Source organism: Protomyctophum parallelum (genome assembly GCF_964188405.1).
Source record: "Protomyctophum parallelum genome assembly, chromosome: 3".
NCBI classification, from domain to species: domain Eukaryota; kingdom Metazoa; phylum Chordata; class Actinopteri; order Myctophiformes; family Myctophidae; genus Protomyctophum; species Protomyctophum parallelum.
The window spans coordinates 10,684,035-10,704,698 of NC_139698.1; the positions used below are offsets into that span (position 1 = coordinate 10,684,035).

The window sequence follows — 20,664 nt, forward strand, 5'->3', positions numbered from 1 at the left end:
ACACTTTCCAGTTGAAAATATGTAATTTTTGTCAAGCAACACTTGTCAAAAGGGTCGTGTGACAAAGTATAGATTCACCTAATAATAGGTTTCATCGGAAAATATATGTAATCAGATATGATTATGATTATATGTAATCAGATATGACGGTGAATATCATCAACACCTTTCTAAAGGAAAACGACCATATGAACAATGCTGGACAAGCTGCACCAACAAAATAAAAACAATACAAAATAAACCTTTTTTTTAGAAAAACTACTCACGACTAAAAAATTATAATAAAAAAAATTGATCACTTGATGGTCTGCGATTATTCAGAGGCCCATACATGTTCTTATACAGTATATATCAATCATATAGCAGTAATCATTTGTTTCCAAACACTTTCATATGATGATGGGAATTAACATAACGCTCACATGACTTCTTACAGTTTCATATTGGATTCACATTTATATTTCTCTTCAACAGACATACAGAATAGACATAATCTTCAGATTTTTGCCAGAGAAATATGTACATCAAGATAAGACCTTCTGACACATTTCATGTTTTGTTTCCCCCCAAAAATGAACAGAAGCCACTTCACTTACCACTCTCATCCAATCTGAGTAGGGCAGGAGAAGAGCCCCCGCCCCTTCAGAACAGTGTTTCCCAAACAATGGGTCGGAAATCACTTTTGGGTCACGCAACAATTTGTATGGGTCGCATGTAAGTGTCCTGCTTTTTACGTTTCCTATATATTTTCTCTTAGTTATGTCAAACGATAAACAATAAATAAAATTAACATAAATATTGTATATTTTCACTATTTCTGAAATAGGGCTGAAAGTGATTAGAATTGTATTCTGGTTCCAGGGGAGACACAAAAAGACACAAAAAATCTCCCTTTTGGGTCTCCAGATAAAAAGTTTGGGAATCACTGCTCTAAGATAGAGGCAAGGTCAAATACAGGGTTGAGGGTGGGGCTTAGGACACATACACGCACATCATTCAACTCAAACGCCAACACTGGAAATAAATAATCTAAACACATACACCTTCACCTTTCTCTCACTTACTTTTGTGGACTTTTTTTCCCTCAGGGTTTTGTGTGGTCTTCTTTAGACAAAGAATTATCACATCTACATTTAAGCACACGCTTGTTTTCTTCGTTTTTCGCTTTTTTAAAATATGTACCGTATATATATATACCGCTATGGATTACTTCACAGTTTGTGCTACACACATCACACAGGAGAAGGGCAGGGCTGGGAGTGGTAGAGATGGATTGGGTGGAGAAGAGGGAGGCTTTTAAGGTGGAATAGCTTCAGGGGACGCTCTGGTATCCTGAGCTGTTCACAACCACCAGGCAAACACTGAGGGGGCCTTGCTCCAGAAAAGAAAGCAGCTATATGAAGAGAAGAGAAGAGAAGAGAAGAGAAGAGAAGATAAGAGAAGAGAAGAGAAGAGAAGAGAAGAGAAGAGAAGAGAAGAGAAGAGAAGAGAAGAGAAGAGAAGAGAAGAGAAGAGAAGAGAAGAGAAGAGAAGAGAAGAGAAGAGAAGAGAAGAGAAGAGAAGAGAAGAGAAGAGAGAATGAGCATTTCCTACAACTTAAAGTTAATATAATCATCCTGTTTTTTGGACAATGCTGACAATATTGTGCACAGAGCCTGTTAGTGTACTCATCCCACAGATGATCCCTACAGTATGACAAATGGCAAAATGATTGTCTCAGTGGGAATATTTTAAAAAATACAGTGTGTGTCGTGTGATACATTATAACTCATGACAAAGACAAGTATGACTGCATGTAAGGACAAACTCAGACAGAAAGCATTCAAGGTGTTTTGTTTCCCTGTATTTGTGATTGATTACCCACCTGTGGGATTATAAGAAATCCTTGAGGTCGAAGTCTGCCAGGGGATCTTTAGGCTTCTTGGGACTCTGGCTGGCAGGTGCTGGAGACAGCTATAGGAAAAGCGAAATGAAAGAGAACAACACTTTAGATATAATGTGGGGGCGCCGATGGCTGAGTGGTTAAGGTGCGTACCCCCATATAGCGCAGTAGGCTCTAATGGAGCCTGACAGCAAGTAGAGGAGTAACAATGCTGGTAAGTGGTAACAATGTGTGTGTTGCATGTTGAAGAGGCAACACTTGTACTGTATTGAATTTATGAATGTCCATGAACGCTTGCAAAATTAACAGCTTTTCACAACACACTGAAGACGACGTGTTTAGAGGCATGCACTGTGTTATGTGCGAGCGTGGGATTAATATCTGTAGTGAATTACTGGTGTTCCCGTTGCAGCAGCCCCGGGTGCAACGAAGGTTGGTCTAATCATAGGCTGCCCTATCAGCGGCTGTCCCATCAGAGGTGGCGGGGGCCTGTGGCCTCCTGTAGGCCTCATGGGAGCTCCAGGCCCTGTAGGCATCATGGGAGCTCCAGGGCCTGTGGCGGGGGGCTGGGTAGAAAGAAAGGGAAGATGTGGCCGTAGTTATAGCATACATATCTTCCTTTGTCACAAAATCACATGATCATAAAAACCGATATTTTTTCACGTCATACTGTTTATGTCTCCCTTTGGTGTAAGCAAGCGTAGCATCTCTCTGATCAAATCCAAAATCAAACCAACAAGGAATTACTGCTGAATACGCTTACCATGCCAAAGCCAGACTGGGCTCCCATTGGTGGCATCATGGCTCCACCCTGGACAGAGGAAGTAATGTTAGGCTATTCACTCAGCAAACAGGCTCAATCCAATATAAATGTAATGGTGTGCAACACGTTTTATTTAATTATGAATTACTTGCATTAAAAGAGTTTTGTTCATTTTTAAGACAAATGGAAGCCTCAATGGAACTTACTTAAGAGGGCGGGTTAATTAATTGTCTTACCATGGGGGCACCAGGTGTACCCCAGCTTGAGGTGGCGACATGGGGCGTCCAGTTAGAACCTCCTGTTAGCTTCTTCTCACCCTGTGGGTCCCTAGAAGCGAACATAGATGTAACCATGTTTTCCCTTACTCTCCTGGAACTGGAACTGTTAGACCATGAAAGTTAATGATAGAAATGTAACAAATGACCTGTAACAAATAACAATTACGAAATGTACTGTGATGCTCAACATGACCCACCTGTGCACCGAAAAATAAAAACAAAGTAACCATGTTACAATTAACATGGATAATATTTATTGTATTATTCATACTGTACTAACAGTCCCTTGTGTCCACTGTCCATCCTACAGTTCGTGACAACAAACTGTAGGATGGACAGTGGACACAAGGGACACACACGTCCATATATTCTACCCACATTAGACACATACACTCAACACACACACACACACTTACTTTTGTTTCACTCCAAGATCTGAAAAAGAAGAACACAAAAAAATATATATAAACGTCAACCTGTGTAACTATTTTGAACAAACCATTATGCTTCTAACCTGACGCTGCCAGATCCAAGAAGCTTGCTACACAAATTTGTTTCACAGCTTATTGGGATCTGGGATCGCGGAAGCAAATTCGATGACGGGGCTGTTCCTTTTTTTCAAGATACTTGGTAGATGATTGGATGGGACCGTCTGTCTATCACTGTGTGGGCGTGCAAACACAACCAATCATATTGACGTGTCTATATAGCTTCACATCCGGTTTCGCCCATGTCCCGCCCTTAGCTCACGCTGATTGGTCCGGTACGGAACGGATTTTTGTCAGCTCAACTGTCTGAGAGATCCCAGATGAATGCTGTGTTGGGATACATGGTTACCCAATACCGCCCTCATCTGGCAGCGTCAGGTTATTATGCTTCCCCTCCAACTCACAATATCCCCAATTTATTTACCTCCGATCAGGTTTGCCAGTGACGAGTCCAGATCTCCTCCGATGGTTTTGGTAGGAGGCGGGGTGGCGGGTGGAGCGGCTGACATGCCTCCTCCTCCTCCTCCTCCGCCTCCTCCTGTTGCGCTCCCAGCCGTGCTGCCTGCAGAGCTGCCCCCGGTGCTCTGGGGCGTCAAGGCCGGTATCATCAAGTCACCTAATCCATCGAACACTTTAGGGGGGAGAGAGAGATCGTTAGTAGAGAGACACAGCGGATTACTACAGTACTACCCATAATACCATAATCTACTGTACACCGACACAAAAGGGGGCAGACGTGTAACCAGACCGTACGACAACAGGGACCCATCTAGCCTTGTTGTCGCCACAGCTTTAGCTGTGCATTGCATGCACCACTCGGGAGCAACAATGGCATCAACATTGGAACGGACGTTGCGGTGGTGCCCTATTGAGTTTATAGTCACCCAGTTTATGCGTCCATACTTCATGAACTCAAACACTGACCTATTTTGACATTATACTGAGGTGAGGATGCATTATAGGAATACAAAAAGGGGTTTTAAATAGTTGCGACATGCAAAACTGGGACGTATATGTACAGTTATGTATTTATTTGATTGTTTTTAAAGGGGGATGTGAGGACTGCTCATGCTGCGATGCACCGTGGGGGGTTGAACTCACCAATTATATATAGTAGCAGCAAGCAATGACCCAGCAGATAGAGATGAAAGGACAGGGTGGGGGGTTAGAGAGAGGGGGAGGAAGGAAAGGAGGGCAAGGAACAGATGTGGAAGATTGATTTGGACAAAGTTGTGCGGACGGGACAGGTGGGCAGCAGAGAAAATGGCAATGGGGGGCAATGGGGGGTTCCATGACAAGGCGCGAAAGAGGTGAGGGGTGAGTGTGGGGGAGCAGAGAAAGCATCAGTGTGTGCATGTGAGAAACAACAGGGGGAGGGGGAGGAGAAAAAGAGACAGATTGAGCGAGAAATTGAGAGCAAAGACAAAGCAGTGAGGAGGAGTTGAGCCGTCAGCGGCGGGGAGCGTAAAGGCCTGTGTGTTATGGGAGCGTAAAGGCCTGTGTGTTGTTATGCAAGGAGGCCAGTGGCAGCGGTGCGTGGCAGTATACTGCGTGTCAGCGTCACTCATGCAGCAGATCAACACAAAGCAGCAGTGTCCATTTTGACAGCCAATTTGTTTATTTAGCTCAGTCATAGTCTTTACATTTCATTTAGTTTTGTTAGTCATATTTGAGTCATCTGAAAAGTCTAGTTTTAGTCAACTAAATATCATTTCGCCTTTTGTGTTTTGGCTGGCCTTGATGGCTTCGTAATGGCTGATTTTACACGTGGTTACATGCTGAAAATAGAAAATCTACAAGCTATTTTCCAAGCGTAACCTTGTCTTTTAGTTCTACTGGATCTCTTTCTCCACATTTTAGTCTAGTTTTTATTTGTTGACGAAATTGCCAATATTAGTCTTAGTTTTATTCATCATAGCTTAGTTTTTATTTAGTTTTCGTCAGTGAAAAAAGGTAGTCGACCAACATTTTTCGTCGTAGTTTTGGTCGAATTAACCCTGCAACAAGGATCACACTGGGCTAGCTCCCTTCTGACCATGTCTGCTAGTTTAGGCTAAGACCTACCATCACTCACTGTCAACTATAAACAGAAATACATTCTGAACTACATGGCGAGGAGCTGAGGACTGATACAAACGCGCCCCTTGCTAAATGAAGCTAAGCCATGCTTTTACCACGCTTTAGTTTAGTATACCGTATTTGAAATGTTTTGATCTACAACTGCCCTGGTCCATTGGCCATTAATCAGATCAGAGAAATAATTTAGTCTGGCCTGAAAATAATCCTTTTCAGTAGGTAGGAAACTGTGGATAAAAAATGTTCTCATATCTTGAACATCTTGCAAAAGAAAAAGTGGATGTTTACTAATCTATAATAGGGTGGAGGGGGGATGAGCATACAGCCACATTGCTACTACTTACTACTTGCAGCATCAAAACCACCAGAGGGCGCCAGTGGTGGGGCCATGTCTGCTGCTGCTGGTACTAGTGGCACAGCTGCCAGTGCAGCGGGTACTAGTGGCACAGCAGCGGGTACAGCGGGTGTGGGAGAAGGCAGTGAACCCAAGGCATCAAAGCCAGACTCCAGGAGGTCATTCTGAACCGGGACTACAGCCGCAGCGGGGGCGAGGGCCGGAGCGAGAGCTGGAGCCGCAGCGGGGGCGAGGGCCGGAGCGAGAGCTGGGGCCGGAGCGAGAACTGGAGCTGGAGCTGGGGCCAGCGCGGGAGCGAGAGCTGGGGCCGGAGCGAGGGCTGGGGCTGCTGTAGCTGGCAGGCTAGGAGATATCAAACCTGGATATACAATTGGAGGAGCAACAGAAAGCATAAACAATTGCGATGCCACGTTCAATTGTAGCCTCGCCGGAGAGCCATTTTTCATTATATAACAACACAATAGCATGTCCATAATGTGATAGAATATGGCGATTAAAGGCAGTGGTGGAAAGTAAAGTACATTTACTCAAGTAATGTACTTAAGCACAATTTTGAGGTTCTTTTACTATACTGGTGGAGTATTTCCAATTTTTTCATACTTTTACTTCTACTCCTCCACTACATCTCAGAGGCAAACATTGTACTTTTACTACAATTATTTGAAAACATACATTAACCACTTCATCTGTATACAGTTCTGCAATTTGAAAATAGCTGATCTACAAGCTCATTGTGAGCTTGAATTGTGAGCGGCTATAGCGATTCAGGGCTGGGGCCAGGCTAGAGCTGCTATGTTCAAAACAGACAAAATTAACCAGCCCACGTACCTCCCAGCAAGTCATCTTCAACTGCTGCGGGGACAGAACCCGGGCTCTGCTCCTCAGGACCACCGAAGCCGTCTGCATTATGGTCAGTCCAGTGAATCCAGAAGGCAGCATGAAGGGTACAAAGGGGTTAGAGGGCAGCTCACTGAGACACGGACAGGGGCAGAGGAGTCGCGACCATGAGAGACACAACCCACCACACAGTCAAAGGTTCACTTTTATGGTCCATTTGGTTCAATTTGTACACTCTCAAAGTTAACCCATTAAGACGTCAGGCCGGTTCTAAAAATGTCTTCTAGGACAGTTTTCTGAAAAACGTATGTTGCTATATCAGTGGTTCTCAAACCTTTTCATGTCAAGGACCTTCCAAAATTATATGAATTTGGGCGCCGTCCCCCCCCATCTCAAAATACTTTGTTCCAGGGACCCCCAGAAGCAAAGATTTCAGTTAAAAATAGCAGATCTACAAGCTCATAACACGGCACAAAGTGATGTGCTATGGGCTTGTAATTTGTATATCTGCTATTTTTTAATAGCCAATGCATAAAGTGGTTACAGAGATGCTTTCCCGGTTGTAATGGCCTAAGCAACACAGAGGATTTAATTATACTGTGTAGCACAGATGTATAAGCAGCCGAAAGGTACAAATTGTCCTGTTTAGCATGCACATTTTCTCATACGACTATGGAGACAAGAGTTAGTATGTGTGCTTTGAGGTCCAGTACCCATCAGATCGATAACAGGTGCAGGCTCTGCTTTGGGTGGAGAGGTTGCCTCTGGGGCCAGAGCTGGAGCAGGGGCCACAGCAAGAACTGGAGTCTCTGCAGGGGAGGAGAAACAATCTACGCGGAGAGAGAGAGAGAGACATGGAGAAATGGAAGAAAATTAATGTGAGCCCAGCTCCATGACATGCTTTGTTACAGTGAGAGAGGGCCAGGATCGCGGTGGAACGGATCAGAAAATGAGGTCACATGTGTGAGGGTTCCATCGTCTCAATGTGGTGTCCATGTTACGGCCGACAGCACCACTTTGTGGACCTACTTTATTATGAATGAGATGAGATGACGAGCTGAGCTGTCAGGCAGCGAAACTCACCGGTCACAATGTCTCCAGCCGGAGCGGGTCCGGGCAAAGGAGAGGGCCCGCGAGACACGGTGGGGAGGTCTACAGCGATAAGGCAGAGCGGCAGCGGCGGCGAGAGGAGCAGGAGGAGAAAGAGGAAGAGAGGTCGGGGCAGGGGGAGCAGAGTAAAGCGTTAGCGTAGCGGACATACGGCACGCAGTGAAATCCTCAGTGTTCCTTTCTACATTTGTGACTCAGAAAGTGTGCAAATGTAACCGTGTGTACATGGTAATCCTTATTGGGTCCATTAGGTTAACTACTGTACTTGGCACACTTTCTGAATTAAAGGTATGTATATTCAGTGATTTCACTTAATTCAAATATCACTTTTTTTCTCCTCCCTGACCCCAGTTAACCCTTGGGGTCAAAAAAAACGTAGGTTTCGTTTTTGGCTAGGTAGCCCAGCCTTCATCCAATCAGGATAGAGAGGGGCCTTCCGCCAATCATGATCGAGCGGGGGTGGGCCTTGGTGTGTGTGCTGTTGGCCTGTCGCGTGTCCCCCCCACTGTAGTGCGTGTGCACATCTTGTTACCGGGGCAGACCGTGGGGTTTTCCAAATCACTCAAATCACTGAATGCTCCTTTAAACGAACACTATGTGGATTTGACTGTGTAGCATTGACATAAAAGCAGCCGAAAGGAAACAAACAGTCATAGTCGACGGGTGGTTTAGCATGCACATTTTGTCATACCACTATGGGGACAAACCAATTACGTGGGAGCAAAAAACATCACAAGGAAGATGAAGAAGAGGTTCCACACAGATAGAAAGGGGAGATGAACCTCCTGTACCTGAACCGAAAAGGTCTACGCTAGGAGTGGTAGCGGCTTTGGTTTCTGTGGTAGGGCTTTGCTCAGGCATAGACTCAAACATATCTACAAACAAGGACACACAGTTATAATGGACATTCCAGCTTTCAAGTCCAGTGCAAACAGAATGATGAAGAAAGAGAATTAGTAAAAAAAAAGAAAGAATAAGGGATCATAATCTACAGATGCATGATTTGGTAATACAACAACTTGTATTACAAAACGATACATTGGGTTTTAGTTTTTGTTTTCACTTTTGTTACAAAAATGGAAGAAAAAAAATCATAGTGGAATTCCAGACAATTTCAGCATTTAAATATGTTTCCCCAGAGACCCCAAGACAGTTGACTTTGCACTAGCAAACATTCACTACCGTCAATACAAGCGAGGGCAGTCTGTAATGTCACACTACTGTACCGTTCCATGTAGAATATGTCAAATATGTCAATATGTACAGTTGTACGGCAATGACATTACATATTAGCTGAGCATATAAATTATTTTCTTACATGCTCATAAGTAGTGTAAATACGGAATTGTGCTAGTGTAGACGAAAGGAGCAGCATTATGTAAATACTTAAAGATGGTGTGCCACAATTTTTGTATTTATGAGGTTTTTATGTACAATGATGTATTCCCTTTGTATTTAGGGTTTCTTCCTGGAGGCTGAACCCTTGACAGTCAAACGTGCCAATGAAAAAAACACAAATATGTTGTAGTTGTAATTGTAGTGATGTTATTTTTGCTGAATGTTCGCTGAATGCTCAACTACATCCCCAGAATAGGGACCCTAGGGTTCATGTGGTTAAATTGAGTGGTATTCCACTGTCACGAAAACAATGTGCTTTTGCGTTCCGCCGTTATCTACGGCATAGACATGAAGCAGGAAGAGAAGAAAGCCAAGTTAGCCAGATAAAACTGTTGTTGCTTTCTTCCTTTCTATAGCCTGTTTGTTAGTGCTATTAGCAGGTTAGCAGTCAAGACACGTTGAGCCACATCAATGAAAGCAGCAAAAATAAATAAATGTCTAGCTAAGTATAAAAGACAGAATAAAAGTATATGCATTTGATAGAGACTTTTTCAATATCACCTTAGAAAAAAATTGGATTATCAATGAATCAATGAAAGTGGTAATTAAGTGGAACTACTGAAACTATTTAGCAAGATTTCACTTTTGACGGTCATTTTGGCAGAGGTGGTGCAAATGCTCGATCGACCCACTGGGTTTGAGTATCAAATTAAATAAACCATAACGGGGGAATAAAAGGTGTCATGGAGAAAGAAATCGGAAATGTAGGGAAGTGGCTAAAGTTATCATCATCTTCAGTATCATCCTTAACAAGAGCAAACACATTAATCATAAGCATCACCATCAATCATTATCATATCATCATTCATAATGCAGAATGCAGGGCAATGCAGTGAGAGGCAGAATGAGGACTTTACCACCAAAGAGATCTAGAGCCGGGGCAGCTGCAGAGTCTGTGGTGGCAGCAGTAGTAGTGGTGGTGGTGGTGGTGGAGGAGGAGGAAGGGGTGGGGGCAGCGGCAGGGGCAGCGATGGGGGCAGCGATGGCCCCCGCCTCACTAGAGGTGAGGGTGAGGGTGGGGGCGGAGGCCCCCGCGTCGGTAGGCATCATAGCGAACAGGTCCAGCCCAGCAGCGGCAATGTCTGCACTCCCTTCTGTCGTAGCAAAGGGGTCTTCAGAAAGCAGCCCGGGGTGGAGGGTAAGGGGTTTGGGGTTATGATCAGAGAAGGAAGGAGGGAAGGGGACAAGGGGTAGAGGTGGGGGTGGGGGGGTTTGTTAAATAACAAACACTGCAAAAAAGCCTTACGAGCTTAGTTTCAAATGAGGGTTAGGTCAAAGGAATGTAATTGAATCAATTAAAATTCAAACGTTACCCATTAACCTTCGTACTGCATCCACAGGCTCCTTTTATTAAGAATCAGCTCAGTGTACAATAGGGCCTGTCTATAGTAGTAACAGGACTTACATAGACAGACCACAGTGAACAATAAGCTGTGTTTCAGACATTCTAATTGAGTCTACAAATAATACACACTACAGTCACAGTGTAGTATATATGGACTCAATTCACGTACGTCGTGGATGCTCTGCGTGGGTGCAGTAGAAAGTTAACGAAGAAGCATGTCACAAAGTAAAACGGTCATTTCATTAATGTCATTAATGCTTAATGCTTCCACAGTTTCAAAAAAAGTAAAGGAACTATATACACCGTGTGTGTGTGTGTGTGTGTGTGTGTGTGTGTGTGTGTATATATATATATATATATACTGTATATATATATATATGATCATATATATATATATATATATATAGTACTGACTGCTCTTGTCCTCTGGCTTCTTACTTACTAAGACTTCTTCATCCTTTCCTTACTCTTGTCTACTTACACAATCAAGCCAAAGAGAGAATTAACGTAGTTAATTATTGGATAAATAAACCAAGGGCTCAACGATGACCAGCATTGTCATCTAGTAGGATTAGTGGTAGGTTAGTGGCATTTCAATATTAATGTCGGGGGAAAACCGAGTTAATAAGCTGTGCTGTGCTTTTTCCTCGAGTATTCACCAGGTGAATATTGCGAGGAAAAGTTTTAGTAGAGAGGAGGTGGAGAGGGTCCATGTCTGGGGCTCCTTGTAACCAGGGTTTGTGATGAGACAGCAGGCCTCAACTTCCACCACATGGCCAATGGTTATACTGTCATCTTGTCCAACACACACATACACTCGCAGTCTCGCGCACGCATGCATGCACGCACGCCACGCACGCACGCACGCACGCATGTATTCGCACATGCATACAAAGCTGTTTTATCACCCACCAGATCCACCAAATGCATCAGTGGCAGGGCCCGCAGCCACAGCAACAGGACCGTCTCCAGGGGAGGGCGCAAACGCATCTAGGGCAACGCAGACGGACGACAAGGAACGCAAAACATAACACAGACCGGACGGACGGATGGAGGAATGATGGACCAAACCAAACAAAAAGGAGGGGTGAGTAAAAAACACAGGGCATGGGGATGAAACAAGAATTAGAGATCAGCATTAGGGGGGAGGACAAAAAGTCAGAGAATACAAGAAATATGCAGCCCAAACTCATTTGGTGTGACTGATACCATCGCTGAAATGGTATGTTTTGAAGGCTGCATAATGCTGCATTCAGTGGGCACACGGCTAGTGCAGGCTTGGGTTAATGAGGGGTTACCATGGACGTTGTCACAAGCTTATACTCTGTGACAAGGAAGGAAATGTCAAGCTTAGCAATGGGAAAAGCAACGTCTCTCTTTGACAGCCATTTAGCATTTACATAATCTAGCTGAGATTTTGATGCTGTTGACTTCCCGATACAGCATTTGAACCCACTATTTTTTCAGCTTTTTACTTAGCGTCCAGCGTATAGTACGAGGCGGACGGAAGTCTAACAAGAGCTTGCTATAAGAGAAGGAGTGGGCTCCTTTGCAGATAGACAGACACGACAGACCACTGTGTGCAGTGGGGGGGTTCCTGTCCAGTGTCCACCCTCCCCCCTCCACTGACCTCCGAACAGATCCATGTCTGGTGGTCTGGAGGTGGTGGAGGGCGTGGGCAGCAAAGCAGCTGGCGCAGGTGCGGCCGCGCTGGCTGCGGTGGAGGGCGCGGGCAGCAAAGCAGCTGGCGCAGGTGCAGCCGCGCTGGCTGCGGCCACGCTGGCTGCGGCTGCTGCGGGGGAGTCGCCCTCCGCCAGGAGAGCTTCAGTGCCCTCATTGTCAACGGCGGCTGCTGCGGCTGCTGGGGGCGCTGCAGACGCAGACGCAGACGCAGACGCAACGTACACCCAAACCCCACAAATCCCCAGTCACAAAAACCACAAAGAGAGAGAGAGAGGGAGAGAGACAGAGAGAGAGAGAGAGAGAGAGAGAGAGAGAGATTGAGAGAGAGGAAGATGAAAAACAAACAAAAAAGGGGGGAGGGCAGAAAAGGTGTTTGTTCCCTACATAAGGATGGCCAGGATCTCGTCACAAAGACCATATTAGGGCATTTTCCAGGTACATTGCAACTTGTTCACGCTAAAAGGCATTCGTCTTATTTTCCCAGAGGAACGGAGCTGTCTGTCACACAATAACATGAGCTGTAACTCACCCTCAGCCAGAAGATCTGTGCAAGAGAGAGAGAGAGAGAGAGAGAATGTATTTAAAAAAAAGAAAAAACGTACTTGAGAGACTTTTCACTATTTTGTGCAATGTACAGTAGCTTCAAGTTGTTTTGTACAACTTGACTTGAATTAGCCACTAAAATATGTCTAAATGGCCGTCTATAAAAGGGTTATAATTGGTCTAAAATGAAAGTTTTGTAGCAGTCTAGGCTTAGATTAGACATTGAAACAAGGTTGTTTCAACAGTGAGTATATAAACGGTCTATATATAGACGTTAAAAAATCTGCTAATCAACGTCTATAAACTAAGCCTAGACAGCATTTTGTGCAATGTGCTGTAGCTTCAAGTCGTTCAAGTAAGTAAGTAGCCTTAGGTTTTTGAGCCATGTGGCCCATAGAATAGAATGAATATTCGATGTGGCCCATAGAAAGAAATTGAGAGTTGTTCCATTTAATTCCATCTCCCTGTCTCACCTCCCCATGCGCTGGTGGACGAAGCCGCTGCAGCACCTCCTCCTCGCGAGGAGGACATGGGGTCCAGATCCAACAGGAAGCCATCGTCAAGTGCACTGCCGAGAGACAGAGGGATGACACACATGCAACGGAGAGAGACTGTCAGGAAACAGGATTATGTGTTGAGTTTCATAATTCATATGCAGTGTTGTATGCAGTGTGTTGAAAGCCACGGAAATGCCATGGCAAGACCGAAGAATTAAAGACCAAAGAAGAATGCCATGGGAAGACCTAGCCGGTTGAGCGTCTAAACGGAAGTACCACAATTAGGCGGAAGTACCGTCCAAGGAAATTACATTGACGCTTTACCAATCTGTTACCAATCTGCGATTCTGCATTAGGTTGTGACCCGTGACCAGGAGTAAATGCTGGGAACGAGGCTATAGTTGAATGCAGTGTTATATGTGATATGCGTACTGTAATTTGTAATGTAATATCTATGGGTAAGTCAGAAACCCTTTGTAGCCTACTAATGATGAGTGGTTCTCACTTATTGATGGTTTTAGTGGTGTTGGTGGTGGGCGTCACTGGGGGCTTGGAGGGACGCGCTGGGGGACGTTGTGGGGCAGGAGGCGCAGGCTTAGCGGGGGCAGGGGCTTGAGGCGCAGGCCTAGCGGGGGCAGCGGCGGCTGGGGCAGCAGCAGCCGGGGCAGTGGTAGACGGCGAGCCGTTGGCTGTCGACTCCTTCTGAGAAGAGTGTACATACACACGCCCCCTCCCGTTAGTATGATGACCAAGCCAGTCACATTAGCTTATGTGATTCAGAGGCAATTTTATGCGTATTCACAATGAATCACAACAAACCGCTACTGCAATCTGTAATCTGTGAAATGGTTGACGTTAAACAGTGCTTACCTTGGTGGGCGACCTGCAAAAACAAGGACAACACACATGTTAAAGGGTTTTTTTTGTTGTCATTTGCATGATGAGGCATAATGACTGAGATGTTACTGAAACAGGGGGCAAAGTGACTAAATATCGGTTTGTAGTTGCAGGCAGGCAAGCATTTAGAGAGGAGATTCCATTTAGAAAACACCCACACTAAAATGTTTTCTTTCACACCACTTCATCACTGAATAAAACAAGAGTGGCCCATCTCGAGTCTCTTTCAACAAGGCCTGTCTTTTCAGAGCCACACGGTGGTGAGTTGAAATGATTTGCTCCTCTGGCCTTGTGAAAGCTTGGGCTCATTACAAAGAATAACAAAACATGGTAAAGGGCGTCAGTAATGGGACAATCCATGTTACTGTGTATCTGTATACCCATGACAAGAATGATCCTCATTTTGTCATAATACGGTGATACATTAAGGATTAACACAACTAGCACAGCCACAACATGAATGTTTCAATAGAACTCCATCTTGAGCAACAGTACAAGAAAACATAAAGATGTGACAGATTACTGAGAAATATATATGTATGTACGACTGTACGTACAAAACTCATTGCTCATTAGTTCTATTGAATTGTAATATGACAACTACAATATAAATGGGCAAAAACTGAAAAAATATCATTGTGCGCAAAACAAAACCAGTCCCTTTACTACTGACAGAATGGCATATACTTACTTATCCTCTCTGAGTTAGGAGAAAATAGAGAAAAACACATGTACAGTATACAGTATTAATCTAGTAATAGGGAACTGCTCACTCATGAAAAGTGCACTCACGACTCACGAGACCATCAAATATTATCTATACTGTATATAAAAAAAAAGGAACTGGACAATTCTGAGGCATGTTTGCCCTGGCATTCCGAACCAAAACATTGTGAAGAAAAGAAGAGAAAATCTGAAAACTGTACACGTGTACATACAAAATAGTTATTTTATAATGAATTACTAGCACCACCCTTGCCCCAATTCTGTCAACTGCAATTGCATCTCTGTAGGCCTATACATTTAGGATTACATTTTATAGACAGCACGAGTGGGCAGTAAATGTCACGGGCACCAAAGCAACGGTGTTGGCTGTGTCACGGTACTTGACGCCTCAGGGAAATGCACTGCAACAGAGATATTTTAAACTACAGTATGCTAAGCAAACCAGTCAACAATAGTACACGCTACAAAACAGACAGCGGACTACTTACGGCTTCTTCCCCTCCAGGGTGTTGAGGTGGGTTTCCAGGGACTCTAGAAGGCTCTCTGGGGCCTGAGGATTCATAAAGAGATGAGGTAGCTATTACTACAGGAGCCAGAGGTCAGAAGGAGAGAGAGTCACATATTGGGTATGGCCATAGTCCATAGAGGTTTAGAATGTTGAGTATGCTCCAGGAAAGCATAATGGCACAGGTCTGACCACACACGGAAACCATGTATTTGCCATGTACAATTGGTCCATGTATTCAGTGGGCAACTGCACCGACTGCAATAGAATGTGTGTTTGACTGGAAATATATGATGTTTATGGAGGGTCACTGATCACGCATGCACGCACGTACGCACACACACACACACACACACACACACACACACACACACACACACACACACACACACACACACACACACACACACACACACACACACACACACACACACACACACACACACACACACACACACACACACACACACACACACACACACACTAACAGTTTTGAGTTTCAATCTTCATGCAAAGGTCATACTGTAGGTGTAAATCAATGCTCCGGGTACCCACAATGCATCAATGCAATGCAATATACATGCAAGCAGGAAAGATAGTACACCTGTTATTATGTTAGCAAGCCAAACATTTGAGAATTGAGATAAATAAGTAAATAAGTGCCTCTGGCTCTTTACTCTACCCTAATTTCCCCATTCCTCTTACTACTTCAAAATTCAATGAAAAATAAATAAATCTCTCAACTTTATGTTCTTGGCCCATCGAATAAATGGGACCAGAAGGCCTTGGAGCCCTATTAGACGAAGTAAAGCAATATATACAGGGAAAAACCATGTTTGTTTAATCGAAAGATTGACTCCTCTACTTTGTAACAGAGGATCTGCAGCTGAGTCCACTCAAATACTGTACTTGTTGAGGAGAGCTGCCAAGCTTGGACAAGCAGCAGTTCTCTTAAAGTGGACAGACCACTGTGGAGAAGGTCAACATGAGAGCATCGCTGTTGGAATGAACAAGCGACATCATTACCATCATATTATTGTAACGTTCAGTGCATTGCTTGATCCTTCGCTCAGTCTCTACTCCCTTAGGACTTTAATCAACTTGACAAAGTGAATTACAGATAATTCTCTGTTATCTTTGCTTATTTAATCCCTGTTGACATGGAGAGAGCTCAAATTGCTCTCTCCACACAAGAGATTAAACCAAGCTGACTATCGTCAGGTAAATCCAGGGATTCCAGAGATTTAGAAGGTTTGCTCTGTCTGCACAACACACTAACACTAATTGTACTTTGTCACTTGTGAATCTTATTTCTAAAGAACAACACACTAACAGCCCCTTGTGGATTGTACCTTGTCCTTGATGATTTATGGTGTTTTCGGACTAATTTAGGGTGGTCACTGATCACTTCTATAAACACTGGAGGTGACTGTGTGGACTGGTACCAAGGAAAGCCTTCTGGCTGAAAACACAATATTTCTTAAGAGCCCCTCTCCATGAAGAAAAAAACAAACTAAAGGAAAATATATGTTTTGCTTTGCTGCAAAGGATTTGACAAAATAGGCAGTAATGGATAAATGCTGTCTGGGATTTGTCTGGGATTTACTTTTCCTCTACTTTTCTCACAGGCGAAGCACCTCTGATAAAATGTGACCTTGAAGAGAACACAGTGTTATACCTCACACATCCACATGGCATAGAGAACACAGTGTTATACCTCACAGATCCACATGGCATACTGTAGCATTGCATCCTCACAGATCCACATGGCATACTGTAGCATTGCATCCTCATGCTCTGTCCCTCCACAGGGACTCGTCAGCGTGATCAATAGCTATCCTATTGATCAAGCTGGCTAGCCTATTGAGCTAGCCAATTGAATTACGGTAACTAACAAAGCGTAGCTTTTTGTGAAGAAGCTGCGATTCAAGTCAGTCCTAGCAGTAGCACATGTCTGCACAAAGGCCTGAGATTAAAAGAAAATCCCACGACAAGGGCTGAATTAATGGCTTTAATGATTCTGGAGAACTGCTGGTGATAGTGACCATTATGTCAACTCCAAGGTCTAACACACCAGCTCTACACAATGCATAATTGAATATGCTGAATCAAATGTAACAGCGATGGGCTGTAAAACCCTTTTATACACCAATAGCTCTCCAGCCACCTTGTCAAGCATGATTTATGTTGGCTACAGCAGCATAGTGACATGCCGTCAATGCTTGCCATCATTACTGTCACGTTGGAGAGTCGAGGGTTAACTTAACCTCAGACTCAGCTGTTGAGTTTCCATGACATCACAGTCTAGAGGCCTTGAGTGCTTAAAAGTGATGTTTAACTTGGGAAGAAACTTGGGTTGTACAGTAGCTACATGGGCATGGTATACGTCCAAATAGTGTCAATCATCTTTATCTATTGCTTCTAAGTTCTGTGTTCTGTGATCAAAGTACTGCAACTAGCAATTCCATGTCATTTTCATTTGCAAAACAGGTCTAAAAGTCACATTTTTGCACTTAAATTAATACAAAGCAGATTCTGCCAATACATGCTACAATAAGTCCTCATATTTATTTGGGGTAAAGTTAAATGATTGTATTCATGTTATATAATCCTTGACGGAAGTTCTCTAGCACCACCATGTCGGTGTAACAGTATTAGCAGCAATCTTCTTTGTTTGCCTACATTTAAGTGCTGAAAACATTATTTTTGAGACCCGTTTCACCATTCATTGAGACCGCTTACAAAGCAAAGGCAAAACACGATCGACAATGTTTGGACTTACAAATCATGGCCAGTTCAAGGTTCTACCAAAGTTCAACATCAATCATCATTCATTAAATTATACCTTCTTATCTTCACCCCCTAGATGCCCACCAGTCTCATTCCAAATGGGTCTCAGTCTAAATACAAGGCCAGGGTAAACAATCCATAGAACCTTTTTGTTACCTGGCTAGCATAGCAGGTGATTGAGGTTTACCACACAGTAGAGCCTAATGAGTGGCTGAAAGTAAATACTGGACAATCTATTTGTCTCCAGTAGACAACCTGCTACACTACACTGAATGATTCTGATTGTTTAACCCTGGTCTGCTCAGAACCCAAGAAGAAGCCGGCTGATGTTGCAATTCCTCAGGATAATTTATACTTCAACCAAGCATGTCACTCAACAAATATATTATGTGTTTAAGTACCTTTTGTCTTTAAATGTTGTTTTATGCCTTGAATTTCCTTTGTGTGATGAAATGTGCAATACAAATAAACTTGCTAAGCATCACGGCAAGTTTTTCAATTGGAAATCTGTTATTTTTGTCGAGTGAGCGACATGGTCGTTCAAAGTAGTATAAATTAAGCCTTCCCTCTGCCATGGAAACTCCACAGTTCTGTGCAGTAGAATATTCTGCGGTGCTAAGATATGATTGATGAGATTTTACACCCCACAGCAGGTCTGTCAGCAGCATTGCAGCTTTGCCCAATCTGTTCTTTCAGTCACATGTTCACCAGCGCCTCTTGCTGTCTGTCTGCCTGCATGTCTGTCTGTCTGCAATGTGTCTCACTGTGCAGCGTGGTTCAAGTCAATGCATTCAACAGAGTTCAAACGTTCATCTTCCCTATAGGCTGTTTTTGTGCTCGCTGAAGCTATAGCTCTGTGCACTACACAGTACGCTACTCACACTCTCAGCATGTATGATCATTCTGCATCTCTGGAAGTAAGAAGAGAAGGGGAGGGGGTGGGGGCAAAACGCCTGTCAATAATCACCAGGCTCATTGGCTGTATGGAATTTACATGTGGGACAGTGATGGCAAATAATGCCCCTTCTTTAACAACCACCACGAGTGAAAGACGATGTTGTCCACAAATGTCTGCTTTTTGCACTGCAGGGGAATACGTTAATGGGACATTTAGACAGGTTACAAAATACATGCAGAACAGTTAGACAAACACGACATGCTCTGTTAGTAAGGAAACTATAGTTAACTACGTACTTCACAGCCTAAAATTCAACGTAACAGAAAATGAAAGAAGACATAAACATGCACATTAGTCTTACCTGAGTAAGCTCGGGTATGTCATTTTTGTCAATTCCCACTTGCTGTAAAATAAAAGGAACTTTTCAATTGGCATTCAAGGCGGTTGTATAAACATAATCAACAGTCAATGTACTGTATAGTCAGCAGCCTACCTCAGCGATTTTAAAGAACTCAGAAACCCTGGTCATTCGTGTCAGGAATCTCTTATAGATCTCCAGGCCATCTTTGCATTGGCTTCTCTTCATCTGGAAGAATTTCTCTGGAAAACAGATATTTTGGCCCGACTTCAATTCAATGTAGTGGTGGAAGAAGTGTACAGTATGTGGACCATGGTGACATTGATCAATTCTTGATTAAAAAAAAAAGCTTCTAATATATTATTTATGCCCCAAAATCTATAAATCTCACACTATTAAGGCAACCGGCCGGTTCCACGCACTGCACAAGGTGTCCATTTTTTCACTTTTTCACTTGAGCCCTCTAAATGTCTGTGCACACCACTGCTTACAACCCAGATATTCTCAGTGACACCTGACGCTACAACCCAGATATCGCTGTGTCGGAGATTTAGACATTCCGGTTAAGTTCTCACCGGACACCACTGCGGCGGGTCCTAAACCCAGACAACCAGCTCCAGTTTGTGTAGTATTTTATAGGCATGTTTGTGTAGATATTGTATACCTAGCAAATTGATGATGCCATCATTGTAGCAAGCATATAACTTGATCAGATCTTTGAAGAGCTGGAGGAAGCAGGCATTGATCACCCCATTGTTGAGATCTTGTTGATGAACCTAGAGAACACAAAGAGAGGAGTCAATAAGATCATTGTTGCTTCTCAACATGTGGTCTGCAGAATCGCCAGGGGTCATCAGCACTTTAAGAGTAACCAAATAGCCTGGGAAGCGTTCCTTTTCAGGTTCATGATCCGGTCGGGAGCGGATGGTAACTTACGTCATGTTGTATAGTCACTGATTTGTAGTCATCAGTCAGGAAACGTCAAACCGGAATCAGAAGTACCCAAAATAATTCCCGCGATCATAATTTTAGGGCCTACCCAAAAGAATCCATGATTTTTAAATGTGAATGTACTTTCCAGAGACAATTTAGTGTCTGTATACCTTTGTTATCCCACGGGGAAATTCTATTTTTTTGGATAGGCCCTAAAATTATGATCGTGGGGAATTATTTTGGGTAGTTCTTATTATTCCGGTTGTGGTAATTTCCTGCCTGATGACTACAAATCAGTGACG

At 43.6% G+C, this 20,664-nt stretch overlaps 2 protein-coding genes across 2 annotated transcripts in view; both read right to left on the reverse strand.

Moving 5' to 3' along the window:
- Positions 1-612: 612 nt before the first annotated feature.
- LOC310856533 (uncharacterized protein) lies at positions 613-14,554 on the reverse strand (the record flags this gene model as incomplete). The annotated part of the gene is made up of 19 exons (XM_083762005.1): positions 613-1,393; positions 1,865-1,953; positions 2,278-2,448; positions 2,646-2,717; positions 2,882-2,972; positions 3,340-3,358; positions 3,836-4,042; positions 5,832-6,200; positions 6,671-6,742; positions 7,393-7,509; positions 7,763-7,831; positions 8,581-8,664; positions 10,045-10,299; positions 11,445-11,522; positions 12,163-12,402; positions 13,232-13,326; positions 13,799-13,957; positions 14,126-14,138; positions 14,533-14,554. The coding sequence occupies 18 exons, from the start codon at positions 14,552-14,554 to the stop codon at positions 1,873-1,875; spliced, it is 2,214 nt and encodes a 737-aa protein (XP_083618131.1). The 3' UTR covers positions 613-1,393; positions 1,865-1,872.
- An 808-nt stretch (positions 14,555-15,362) lies between these two features.
- LOC310856782 (clathrin coat assembly protein AP180-like) overlaps positions 15,363-20,664 on the reverse strand; it is a gene marked incomplete at its 3' end in the record, with an annotated part of 34,145 nt that continues 28,843 nt past the window's right edge. Inside the window, exons 6-9 of the mRNA XM_083762260.1 lie at positions 20,094-20,205; positions 19,565-19,671; positions 19,433-19,474; positions 15,363-15,428 (exon numbers count right to left, since the gene is read on the reverse strand). Coding sequence (XP_083618386.1) covers positions 15,363-15,428; positions 19,433-19,474; positions 19,565-19,671; positions 20,094-20,205 — 327 coding nt within the window. The remainder of the gene's footprint in view (positions 15,429-19,432; positions 19,475-19,564; positions 19,672-20,093; positions 20,206-20,664) is intronic.